This window comes from Leishmania donovani, chromosome 25 (genome assembly GCF_000227135.1).
Source record: "Leishmania donovani BPK282A1 complete genome, chromosome 25".
Classification (NCBI taxonomy): Eukaryota; Euglenozoa; class Kinetoplastea; order Trypanosomatida; family Trypanosomatidae; genus Leishmania; species Leishmania donovani.
This window is the reverse complement of record NC_018252.1, coordinates 399626-412814: the sequence shown is the minus strand read 5'-3', so window position 1 is coordinate 412814 and position 13189 is coordinate 399626. Positions and strand designations below refer to the sequence as shown.

At 60.6% G+C, this 13189-nt stretch overlaps 2 protein-coding genes across 2 annotated transcripts; both read right to left on the bottom strand.

Moving 5' to 3' along the window:
• Positions 1-1954: 1954 nt before the first annotated feature.
• LDBPK_251120 (hypothetical protein, conserved) lies at positions 1955-3301 on the bottom strand (the record flags this gene model as incomplete). The annotated part of the gene is made up of 1 exon (XM_003861394.1): positions 1955-3301. One exon carries the CDS (start codon positions 3299-3301, stop codon positions 1955-1957), a length of 1347 nt encoding a protein of 448 aa, XP_003861442.1.
• Positions 3302-5357: 2056 nt separating this feature from the next.
• LDBPK_251110 (hypothetical protein, conserved) lies at positions 5358-7934 on the bottom strand (the record flags this gene model as incomplete). The annotated part of the gene is made up of 1 exon (XM_003861393.1): positions 5358-7934. The coding sequence occupies one exon, from the start codon at positions 7932-7934 to the stop codon at positions 5358-5360; it is 2577 nt and encodes an 858-aa protein (XP_003861441.1).
• Between the last annotated feature and the right edge of the window lie 5255 nt (positions 7935-13189).

The window sequence follows — 13189 nt, the reverse complement described above, 5'->3', positions numbered from 1 at the left end:
CCATGGGGGGTGGCGGGGGGGGGGGTGGGGCGGTGGTGTTGGGGCGGCGCTGGCGTGGCGCAGCTGACGCGAAGACCAGCATCAGGGAGGAAGGGGCGTTGTGCATGAGACGCGCCGGCGGCAAAGAGCGGGGCTGGGAAACGCATCCGGTGGCCACGCGCGCGCGCCTTATCCCGCGTTTGGGTTTCAAACGGGTGCGCCTGGACATTGCTTGTATGCGGAGGGGAGATTCGCTTACGATGTTAGTAAACACACAAGGAAAAAGAAACACGGAGCGAGAAGCTGCGGCACACCACACACCCACACAAGCACACATACGCATTACTCATGCCGATGGGAAGCCGAAAGCGAGTGGAGGGCACACGCCGGAGGAAGTAAAACCGTTCTCCAGCGCATCCCTCGCAAGACATGCGTGCCGCTGCACGCTGTCTCCACCCCTTCTCACTCCTCCCCCCACCGACTTCAGTCTCTCGAATTCAGACTCAACGGCCACCCACATCAAGCACCAACGAGGAAGACGCTCCACACGCCAAAACAGAAACACGCGCGCGCACCGCAGGACCAACAAGGCAAAGGAGGAGGAAAGAACAAGAGGAAAGGGTGGAAGGTGACAGCGGCGTCAGTTTCTCTGTCCGTGTGTGTGATGGGCATCCGGCATGAGAGGGCAGAGAGTGGGGGGGGGAGAGGGATGCAAGCGAGGGCGCGCGATGCGCACACACATTCCTCCTGGCGGTGCGTTTGGCACTCCGTCTTCCTTTGATGAGCAACCGTCAAGCGCCGAAAACAAACGCAAAATGAGGCTGGAGCAAGGAAAAGTGAAACAACGGCCACAGCGGCAACCGTCACAGCCACGACGAGGAGCCGAGTGCAACAACACACTGAGCGAATGAAAAAAAAAGCCTCTTCCACACACGCGCGCGCACACACACACACAAACACCTACGCACCCATTAGGCTTCTCTCTTATAAACACACTTGGGTTAAGCAATGGGGTCCCATCCTCCCCCTCTCTGTCAGTGAGTATGCATGTCTGTGGCCTCTCCCCCTTCTCTCCGCATCCCATATGTCTTTCTAGCTCTTCCCTCCCTCTCTCGCTCTGTGTGGACCGTCTCCCTTCGCGCGCATCCGTTTTCACGCACGCGCGTGTGCGTCCGCTGTCGCTTCCTCTTGTGTCCGAGGAGGCGGGGCGGATGAGAGGGAGGCGGAGGAGGAGGGGGGGGGGGAGTTGCTGTTGCTTATATATTGCTTGCTTGCTCGCTAAAGGTTTCTTTAAATCGCTCCGAATCACACAGTTGCTCAAAGAGAAAAACAAGAAAGTTAACGATGGAGAGATGCGCCCGAGTGCTGGAGGAGGTGGCGGCGTGTGCCATTGCTGACCGTGGTGACGGGGGTAAAGCGGAGGGGTGACTGTAGCCGGGATGGCGCCGTGACCGCATGTGGCTCCGCATCATCAAGGGCACACAGCGGCCGAGAAACAGGAAGAGAGAAGGGAGAAGCGAGAGACACACACGCGCCGAGAGGGAACAAGCCAACGGACTGCCAGCACAGCACATGCTCACGGTGGCATAGAAGACACGCACACAGAGAGAGAAAGAGGAAAAAAAAAGACTGGGGAAGATGTGGCAAGCACACGCACACACACAGACACACCGATGCCACGCCCCCACACTCAACAGTATCCGCAGCCTGAAAGGAAGAGAGAAAGAACAGAAATCGAATGCGTTCAGCAATGTCGACACCGGTGGAAGCACAATCACACACACACACACACACACACACAGAGGCACAGACGCACCGGCAGACACCGACCGTGAACCCCATCGATCCACGCCACCCCCTCGCATATCCCGACGCTACGCTTACGAGTTTAGGAGCAGAGATGTTGAAAGAGGAGGGAAACATGAGAAACACATGTGCACATGCATATGGGCGGGGACTGCCGCTTCTTACTTGCTCAGCTGCGGCGCAGGTCAGCCCACTTGTCTGTGTTCACGGGGCCGGACGGCTTGGGTGGCGCGCTCCTCTCGCCACCAAATCCGCTCCTCTCACCACCAAATCCGCTCCTCTCGCCGCCGAAGGAGCTCCTCTCACAGGAGCCTGCGCCACCGCGGCCGCCGCGACTACCGCCACGGCCAATACCGCCTGCGCCGCGACCGCGACCGTTGCTACTTGGGCTGCTGGCTGCACCGCTGTTGCTGGCGCCGCCGGCGTTGTGTTCCTCCGTCTTGTGCTCGCTCGGCGTTGTAGTGTCACCTTCGGCAGTGACCGCCGACAGCTCCTCCATCTTCGGCACCTCGGCGCGCGGTGCGTCACGCCAGTTGCCTGTCTCCCCGCTGAACGGGTTCGGCTTCGGCTCCGGCGGCAGAACCGGGGGGGCCGGGCTGGCCGGGCCGCTGCTGCGGCGAAGGTGTCCGGCGCGGCGGTCAAAGCTGTCCTCGCTGCGGCAGTTCTCGCGCGAGATGGGAAACTCCGGCTGCTGCTCCGGGGCGTCGCTGCGCCAGTTGCCGAAGCTCATTGGGGAGCCGGCGCCGCATATCGGGCTGCACGACGTGGGCGATGCCTGCTGCACCGCCGAACCTAGCATGTCGCGCGACAGGTCGCCGAGGTTGTGGAGGTCGACGCGAGAGCCGAAGTTCGAGCGGCTGCCCATCGATGGCATGCCCGGCTGGTCCTCGGGCTGCTGCCCGCCGAAGACGTCGCGGGACAGCCCCATAGCGGCGAGGCCGCCAGGCTGCTGCTGGCCAGCTGAATCGCGTGACATACCCGGGCGCTCGTTCGTGTTGCGGTTGAGCAGCCGCTCCACCTGCTTCTGTGTAGCGAGGTCGACGTACATGCGGCGACCGCGCTGGAAGGTTTGGTCTAGCGACAGCGCTACCGTCAGCGCCTGCGCGGAGACGAACTCCACGAATGCGAAGGATTTGCCATCCTGGTTGATGAGGCGGTGGGTAGCGATGGCGTCGCGGTTGAAGAGGGAGAGGAAGTCCTCCTCGGTCGTGCCATTGCGCAGGTTACCGAAGTGGGCCACAAACGGCGGCTGCAGGTCGTCAATGGTGAAGCACTTCTTCTGCTCCGACACGGCCGCCGTGCGGAAGCTCTCCTGCTGGTCTAATGTATTGTTCGCCATGCGGCTGTACTCCTGCCGCTGCTTCGCAATCTTCTCGGACAGCTTCGCCACGCCGACCTGCTCCGCCGTCATCCAGTCATCCTCGGCCCAGTCGAGGGCCTCCTCAGGGATGTAGTCTTCATTGAACTCGAAAAGGTTTACCGTCTTTCCGCGTCCCTTCTTCTGTTTGGCGGGCATGGCTGACCGTGCTTGTGTGTTAACGTTGCTTATATGTATATGTATGTATGCACGCGTGTGCGTGTGTGCGTATGTATGTATAGCTACTGTTAGAGGAAGACACGCGCGCCTATACACACACACACACACAGAGACCCGTATTGGGGGGAGGGGAGGGGAGGGGAGACAGATTAAAACAAAACGAATAGAGAAAACGACGTCGGGCAGCGAGGCGTGGCGGGTGGGTAAGGGGAGGGTGGAAATCGGCCGAGAGAGAGGAGGAAGAGGAGGAGGATGCGCACAGGTATACACGCAAAGAAAACGAAACACGGGAAGAGGAAACAAAATGCAAAACACAGAGGAGAGCTGAAAAGAGCTGTGCGGCGTGACGCATGCGCCGATGTGTGCGTGTGCGTGTGGAGGATGCACGCGAATGTGCAAGAGGCGACGGGGAGAGAGAAAGAAGGAAGGCGACGGTCGAGATGCCGGATGGTGGCACAGCGACACGCGTGGCAGTCGTGTCGGGGTGGGGGCGGGAACGCGGATAATGGAGAGCAAGCGACTTGTTCATATGTCTACTCCGTCTGTGTTTGCTTGGCGCTCGCTCGACGCCCGACGCTACACAAGAGCAAAACGCAGCGGCGTGCGTAGATGACAGCGGCTCATCCCGCGTCCGTCTTCGCCTCTCCATTCGGATGCGGTACAGTTTACGGATGTGGCAACAACAAGCGTGAGGCGCCACACACACACACACACGCACGCACGCGAAAACAACGAGATGGAGGTTGCATACACCTTACGCACAAGCACACCTGGCGCCCATACCTGCACATGGGCATGCCTGTAGCCATGCGGCCACTCATCCACCATTTTATACTTCCATGCTGTATCGCTCAACGCCGATTTTGCGCCTTTTTCGTGCGTGCGTCTGCGCGTGTGTGCGTTGCCTCACGCTTGCTTTAACGCACATCTAAACACAAGCACATCGGCCCAAACGAACGTGGGGGACCAAAGACATACAGAAGGAGAGAGGTAGCTGAAGAAGCGCGCTCACCGTATCAGTGGCAACAACAGAGGAGGGGAGGGAGGGGAGGGGGGGGGGCAGAAAAAAAGACAATGAGAGCTCCAACGGATGCTCGACTTCGTTCTTACGCCGAGACACACCCACGCACATACACATATGCCGGGATGGGGTGGGTGGGCGGGTACAGTGCGGTGAGGGGGTAACCAGCACCACGGCAGCGGCCCCCATACGCCACACACACATAGACACTCGGCAGAAGAGGAGGAGGGGACGACGGATCTCTTCATCGATACGAAGCAAGACGGCGAGAGAACACAAAAAGAAAAAGCACAACGAGGGACACCACACACACTCATATGCATACATACATATGTATATGGGAGGTTTGGGTTGGCGGTGATGACGGGGGACATCACCGTGAACGCAACACTTGCGTTAGCGGCGTGACGCCCACAAAGACGAGCCAGCACCGCTCACCGGCCGCGTGAGAGTGAGAGAAGCAAAGAAAGAGGCGGATGCATCCGCCACAGAGGGAATTCACGTCGCGCTTAAGCCTTCCCCACCTCCTCGCACGTCTCCACGGCATATTCACAGCCCCCCTCCCCATCTCTATTTCTGCCGACACACAGAACCGCACGTCTCGTGCGGTGAAAGCAAACAACACAGCAACAGAAGAAGGGAGCGAGAGCCAAGTGTGTATGCAAGCAACAGACATGAGCAACACCGATCGATGCGCGGCCACACCGCAGCGATTCCATCTCTCTCCCCGACAGCAGGAGGAGAGCGGGTGTGCACGCTAGACGTGGACAGGGCCGAGCACGCCTGCGCGTGTGAGCACCCCCACCTGAACCTCTTCTCCTCTACCCAAAAAGAGGCCCACGAGGACGAAGACGTCGAAGCAGCGCTCTCAGGGGGGGGGGCACCGCACGCGCGACACCGTGCAACGAGCCAGAAAAGAAGAAGGCGAGGGGCATTGCGCTTGTTCTGCCATCTCCAGTCTCTCTCTAACGCCGTCGCCTCCGCTGGCGCAAGTGCAGCGGTGCGCGTGTTCTACTACCTTCGCTCCGTCAGTCGAGCAAACACGTCGTCGCCGTTCGACGTGCTGGCTCCGCGGGTGTGTGCCGATGTGCCGGGGCGCATGGAGCCGTTGACGCTACCACGCGGTGTGCCTGCCCTCAACACCCCAAGCCGCACTGTGCTCGGCGATCGCAGCATGCGATCCTCATCATCGGCAGCGGCTTCGGCGAGCGCTTGGGCACGGTCCGCCTGCAAGCGCACGGCAAGAACTGCGTCGCCGTAGTCCACCTGATCCTCCCGGACGCTCTCATCAAGCGACTCTGCCGCCTTCTCGCGACGCGTTTTCAGCGCAGTGGCCCGCTCCAGCAGCGGCCGTGCCTCCTCCGCAGACTGCTGCAACCTCTGCAGCGACGCGGCGTACAGCTCTCGTGCCTTCCTCCGTGACTCCTTCGCGCCCTTCAGCTCTGCTGAGGAGGGGTCGTGCTGCTTCTTCATGGTGGCCGCCATGCACAGCGTCGCCTCGTACACCTTCTTGGCATTTGCTGTCTCAACGACGGCGCGCTGAGCTCGCATGCGAAGATCCATCAGACGGTCGTACCCTTTCACATCCACGGCAGTCTCTGTGCCCGTCGCTGCGCGCTCTAGCGGACCACGCCCGCTCGTGGGTTGCGTAGTGGCGATGTCCTTGATGTTGCTGCCGCGGCGCATCTGAAAGGCGAGGTCGCGGCGGCAGTGCACCAAGCGGGCCTTCTCGTCTCGCAGGGCCGCGCGCTCGACACGCCAGCTCTGCAGTTCCTGCGCATAGACCTCCTTCTCGCTATCGGAGAGCTCGTCATCACTCAGCACACTCACCGGCCGGGGGCCAAGTTGCTGCATCTTCATGGAATAGTAGTCCTTCGCCCGGTGCCGCTGCTCCACGTGGAGGCGCACGACGCTAGGTGTGCGGCTGGTGCTTATGCGGCCTGGCGACCGGGACGTCGCCCGGCTGCGCGGGGCATGCAGCGCCAACCCCGTCACGTCATTACCGAGGTGCCGCATGTACTCGTCGCGAGCGTCGTACAGCTCCTTGTTCAGCCGCTTCATCACGCGACTCTGATCCTCTAGCTGGCTCGACAGCTGCACAATCGTGCGCTCGCGCGCCCGCATCATATCCGCGATTGCTTTCAGGTTGCACCTCTGGTTGACCGTGTGCACCCAGTCCTCGAACTCCTCACATACGATCTCTAGTGGAGTCTTCAGCACCGGTGCTGGCGTGACAAACTTAGCGGCCTCGACGCAGTCGTACGCCGGCGCGGTAGGGCTTGACCGCTCCTCAGAGGACAGGGACGAGGAGTACGAGCATGCGGCGAGGGCGGCAGGGGCCCTCTTGTTGCCCGCCTGCATGCTCTTAGACTCCGTCGCCGGCAGCTCAGACATGGCGACTCCGTCGCCGCTGCGCCCGCTCAGCGGCGTGAACCGGCGCTTCCGATTCGTGCGACTGGCTGAGCGCGACGTATTCGGGCTGGCACTGTCGGTGCGCCACGGACGTGCGTACATCGCGCGCCGGCGCTTCTCGACCTCCGCCATCTTCTCGTGCAGCTGCTGCTTCAGCGCGTGGGCGGCGCTCTCACTGCTTGTGCGTCGGGCGCGCCGATCGGGCTCGTTGGTCGACCACGGACGGATGCTCATGTACAGGCTACGCTCCTTAAGCACCTGCTTGCGCCGCTCCTCCTCGGCCTTTTTGGCGCGTCGCTGCTCCTCCGTCTCGCCAACAAACTCGATCTGTGGCTCCCTCGCATTCTCCACCATGGCCGGCGCCACTTTCTCAGCGCTGTTGTCTTTATGCTCGACGCGGAGGTGGGAGGTCGGGACGAGCGGCTTCTGTTCCGGCTCGTTTCCCTCAATGGAGAAGCGGCTGATGGTGCTGTTGCGAGTCGCGTCGTTCGTCGATTCGACTTCAAAACACAGACTCGATCTGGTCGTGGGGGTGCCGCCCTGCTTCAAAGCCACCGCCTGCGACGGCAGGCGGGATTGCTCGACGACGAAGTGGATGTCGCTGCCTTCCGTGATTGTTTGTAGGTTGAGGCTCACCTCTGTGGTGTTGAAGTTGTTCGTGGAGGGTTCTGCCTGGAACGAGATGCTTTTGGCGTCGGTCTGCTCTTCATCGACGAGGAAGTGGACGGAGGTGTCGCTCGGCGCAATGGACGCCTGTGACACCAAGTTCACACGCGGGTGATGCGGCTTTGGGATCAGCGTCGTTGTCACGTCGTCTCCACGCCCGCGTGGTGTGCCGTGGCGAAACGAGGTGCGGCTTGGCAGCCTCCGCGGCGGCTGGCTTCCTTCTCGTGTCCTCCCGCGGGGTGTGTGTCCCGGTCCGCGCGTCACGGGCACTGGTGGTGCCTCGTAGATGCTCGCACCACCTTGCTGTTGGTGCGCTTGTGCTGCCGCCTCGACATCCTCTGCCCTGCGAGAGCGCTGCTCAGGCGGCTCCTCGTCGGTGTGGGTGGACAGGTACGAGCTGAACTTTGAGGGGCCGCGATTCGTCTTCGCGGCCGAAGCAGGCTGCGACGCCCCCTGGGAGACGAAGGACGGGGTCTCCGAGAGCGGCGCGGTAACCAGGACGTTACTTGTCATTCTATACAGAGATCCGCGGGGGGATGGCTCAGCGACGGAGTTGGAACGCTCTACGACGAGCTTAGCGTGACGGCGGAGCTGTCCTTTGTTGCCGCCCCGCTACTGCCCAAAGTGCGCCCTTGCTTCGAATGCCGCTGTGACTCTCAGCATATATGCGTCGCTGTGGCGCGCGCGCGTGTACGCGTAGCAAGTACGCCTGCTGTGGTTGCAGCGGCGTGCACGATAGATGAGCGGGAGAGGGAGATAGCCAGCAGTGTGAGCTGTGACGAGGACGGGGACGACGACGAGGAGGGTGAGCCGAATGAGGCAGGAAACAATATTGTCCACCGCCCTCGTTTTTTATTCGCGAACGTTTTCGTTTTTGTATCGTATGTGTTGGTGGGCTACGAGGACAGGGAGGGTGGGGAGGCGCCGGTGGCAACACGATGGCGTTTTGCAGATAAGAAAGAGGCTCGCAAAGAAGGATGGGTCACAGCATTCGCCTTCAGCGGATGAACCTTCCCCGCGCCGGGAGGGTGGTGTGTTGAGGAGGGGGGCGCACTACCAACAGCACCACCTCTTTGAGAAGGGCCTTCTGTGCATGGGCCTTCATCGGAAGCGTAAGGTGAGCACCATATTACGCTACGTTGATGCACATAGGCGCAGACGCACATCTGCTGCTTCCCTACACTTTCAAAATGCTCGACCACAGACTTCTTCAAGCGGTCACGCGCGGAGAAAGGATGAGGGAAGCAGGGCAGAGATGGACGGAGCAATAGGGGGTGGGTGGAGGCCAGTGAATCGAGCGGGCTCAGGTACACACCTCGCGGCACTCTTCGCCCTTGTGCCGTGCCTATCACGCGCAGCCGCTGCTCCCACCCAACCGATACAGCACGCACCACACCATACCGTCTTTCCACATGGCTTCTAACTTCCTATTCTCGTGTGCGACCCCACCAAGTGTGCACTGCCAGTGCTAACTGTTTCTTTTCGTCCCCCCCCCTTCTTCCCCATCCACGCCTCCTCTCCCCTGACGCTGTGCGCGACACCTGTCCGTAGCGATGGTGATGCTGCTGTGCGTACTCGCGGTCCTGCCCTCCGCTTTTTGTCATATTCCTCTTCTTCGACTGTTGTGTGGAAGGGAATGAGAAAGACGAAGAGACGACGGCGACACCAAAGCAGCTCTCGAAGACAAACCGCATGCACACACGCACAAGGCACAACGCAACACGCAACGCGGAAGGAAGTCTGGCAAGGGGACCGGCGGAGGGGGTGAGGGTGTGGGTGAGGGAGTTGGTGGTCACCACAACAAGAGATGCGTGCGCATACAGGTACGGTTTTACAAGCGTTCACAGACAAAATAACACAAAACTCCCTCCCTCCGAAACGACGACATACTGCGCCGCACGCCTCCTCCCCTCTATGAAAGCAAAAAAAAAGCGAAAACAACCGGAGAAATACTACCGAGGCCAATCAACTCCCCCCTCCCCTCCCCACGAAGGACGCGTAAATATCTGCGTACATGTAAGCGCGCCTTATGGGGACGGAGAGACAGAGACGGCACGCAAAGAGAGGGAGGCATACAGAAAAGAGGTGGAGGTCGGCACACAGCGAAGGAACGAACAAGGACACCACACCACAGATGCCACTACGTAATGGCACATTCAGACACGCGCAGAGAGAACAAGACGAAGGCAACAACCGCAACAGGAGAGAAGGAGAGGGTGAACCAAAGAGTTGCACGTCCACGCTTATACGGAGCCAGACGTGCACTGCACTCGATACAAACCCGCAGCGCCACTGCAGCTGTCCATGCCTACATACTTCCACACACATAAAAAAAGAGCACAAGAGACTTGGAGAGTGACGCTCAGTCCTTCTCATGCAACCGCGCGCGCGCGGTTGCATGTGTGTGCCATTCTATGTCCGTGCGTGAGATAGGGGGGGGGGCGGCGGAAGAGGAGGTAGGGGGGAGGAGGAGCGCGAAGCGGTGCATGAGGGCACAACACACACACACACCGGCACCCGCACCATCCTTTAACAGCGAACGCGTACGATTTGAGTAACGCACAACCAAAATCAAAAAGAAAACAGGTGGCGGAGAGGACCAAACAAAACCGTAAGACCTTACAAGAAAAGGTGGAGGAGAGGGGGGGGGGTAGAGGGCGCACCTAATGAGCAACAAACAAACGTAAACGCAAACAAACGTGTGCTTGACTTCGAAAAAAAAAATGCTTTGGCAACGTGCCCACATTCGAACAGGTCAACCACATACGCACACACGCATGGCAACACCACAGCTCATCGACCTCTGCGGCACTACGGCTAAGCCAAGCGCATCGGGCCAAGCCAACATCGCTCGATGTCGTTTCGGCCCCCCACCCCCACCCCCACTGCAATGTCGCTGCGAGCAGCGCAGGGTGGGCCCAGGATTACGCTCGGCATTGCCACAACGCAGCTAAAGCAGAAAACAGGAGGTGCATGCGAGCATTCGTTGAAGCGTCGACACAATACGCAGTGAGCTGCTCCAAGCGTGGTCATGACTGCAGGTCTCTTCGGCACAGCACCAGCCCAGACCTGTCCGCCGACACGAAGAGTGTGGGGATACTAGGCCCTGATACCAGGGCGAGGTGGATGGCATCCTCAGGGCCTAAACGTCTTGGGAGCGCAAAAAGATGAAAGAAGAAAAAGCATAGAAGGCAAGGGGTCGGTACAGGGTAAGACAACACCACAGATCTCAGCGATAACAGAACGCGACATGACCGCGAAAAGACGAAAACCGAGAGGAAAAAGAGGAGGAAAGAAGGGGAGGGCAAGGGCGGAGGCACGCCATGCGTTACCCACGAACCTTGAGCCACCACTCATCGCTCACCGCACACACACATATATATATATATATACACCCGTATATACAGGGCGTCATCGGGGAGGTGACACCCTTCAACTTCATGAGTTTGCCCGACCATTCGCCTCTCCAGGCCTCCATTCTGCGGATAAGCGCGTGTGCCAGCAGTCCTTATCGCTTGCCTTTTTTCACTTTTTCGATCCTTCGAGAAGCCCCACAGCGTTTATCGGAGGTGCAACGGGAAGACGTACGGAGGCGCGCGCGCGTGCGTGCGTTTGTGCATGTGCTTGTGTGCCACTGCATCCATATCTGTTCTGAGAAAGAAAAGTCGAGAAGTAAATGCCTGTCGCCAAGGGAGGGAGGGAGGAGGAGGAGGGGTGGGTGGGTGGGAAAGGCACGAAGGAGCCCGTAAACGCCCTCTCGCCATCCCACGTGGTGTATCAAGGCATGCGGGAAAAGACGCACAGTGTATTCCTTCGGAGGTCGGGGCTGCCTTTACTCTCCCTTTCGTATTGGTCGATCGATTGGCCTACACAAACGGGTTGGGCGCGGGGGCCGGAACCGGATCGTCCTCGTCATCGGCAGTGTCGTACTCTGCCACTGCCTTCTGCTTCTGCAGCAACTCTTCCGCGTCTGCCGCCTCCTCGACACCTTGAGTCATGAGAATGTAGTCATCCTGATCGGCCGCTGAGCCGCTGGCGGCCATGGGAGCGGCCGTCACTGCCGCCTCTTCGGAAGCCGCATCGGACGCCGAGTCCGTCGCCGGGGCGAGCGCCAGCTGCTGTGGGGAGCGGGAACGGGAGCGGCGGGAGACTGAGTGCGTGTTAGCCGTGTGATCGACTCCGTTCATGTAGCGGTGCGCGCTGGCATCGTCTGCGGGCGCTGCCGTTGCGCGCTGCTGCTGCTGTGGAGGCGACGGCGGCGCCGCCGCCTGGATTATCTGGCGCTTACGGAGTGCCAGGGAGACGACACCGCGCTCCACGCGCTGTGGTGGGATGTGCACCGAATTTCTGATGGACCCGCTGCGGTAAGTCGGAGCGGATGGGCTACGACTGCCGTTTATGCCATTCACGCCGTTAGTGCCGCGGTGCGGCGTCGCAGTGGAGGTCGAGTAGCGGCTGCTGAGCCCGCCAGTACCCTCCCTGGGACCCTCCAAGTAGAGAATGCTCCCCTTGTCCATGCTATGCTCCGCGCCTGGACGCGGCGAGCGGTAATGGTAGATCCGCGGAGTGACGAGCAGTTCGGGAAGCGCCTTGAGCCCCAACTTCTTGTGGAGTGCGCGGACCGAGGGGCGAGCCGTGGCCTTCTGGGCATCTGAGGCCGCTGAGCCGTTTTCGAGTTTCTTGTGTGCTCTTTTCGTCTTTCTCTTCGCCTTCTTTGGAGGCTCCTCCGGCGCTTCAGCTTCGGCTTCCCCCTCCTCTTCTTCCCCCACCTGCTGCTCATGCGCACTCGCTGCCGCCTGCGTGCCCTCCGAGGGGGCAAGGGCACTGCCGAGGCCGTACTGCGGATGCTCGCCGCCGGCTGTGAGGATGTCCGGCAGCGTTATTGTTGTCTCGTAGGGGTAGTTGCTCAGCTTCTCATCGACCTCGCTCGCCGTCATGCTGGGGGCGTGGCCAATACTGATGTAGCAAGTCATGCCTGTCGTCGTCGCCTCCACATTTAGCACCTGCACATACTGCGACTCCACCCCTATCGCGTCCGCCGTCTCGTTGCACACGGTCCGCTTCACCACATCGAGCGAGGATGCCACCACACTCTCCCACTTGTCGCCTGAGAAATGCCGCTTGTGCTCCGTAACGACCACGTCAGGAATCCCTGCGCTTGTAGCGCCGGGCGTGGGCATCGGGGCGGCGCCAGCTGGTGTCGACTCCGCGCCCGCCATGGACAAGTCATTGGCGGCGGTCTCCGGCGTAGGTGCGCTCTCGCCACCAGAGACCAGTGGCTGCACCTCAGCGTCCTGCTTCTCTTCTTTGGCCTGCTGCTGCTGAGCCGGTGGGCGGTAAGTGCTGGTTGCCGACCGGGTTCTCGGCGTGATAGGAGCGCTGGTCTGCGAGCGAGGCGTTTGCGCGGCCTTGGCGGCCCGCTGCGACAGGCGAGAGGGCGGAGGGTTGAGGGCGTAGATATCACTGGTTGGTGCTGCTGCCACATCGCTCGGGTGCGACGGCCGCGGTGCCGCGGCACTTTCCTCCTGTTGCGTGGATGTGAGTCGGTCAAGGTTTGTGCGGCTGTCCTCGACCTGGTACGGCAGACTCCTCTCCGATTTCGATGCGATGTCGTCCACCACTTGGAACTCGATGTCTTCCTTGTGCGTGCTTGCGTTGGGCGCGGTGCTGATGCTCATTTCGTAGTGCAGCTCTTCAGGCTCCTCGGCTGACTCCTCCCGTATGGAGATGGAGGTGACACTCTCGTGTACCTTCATGCCCGCCGTGGC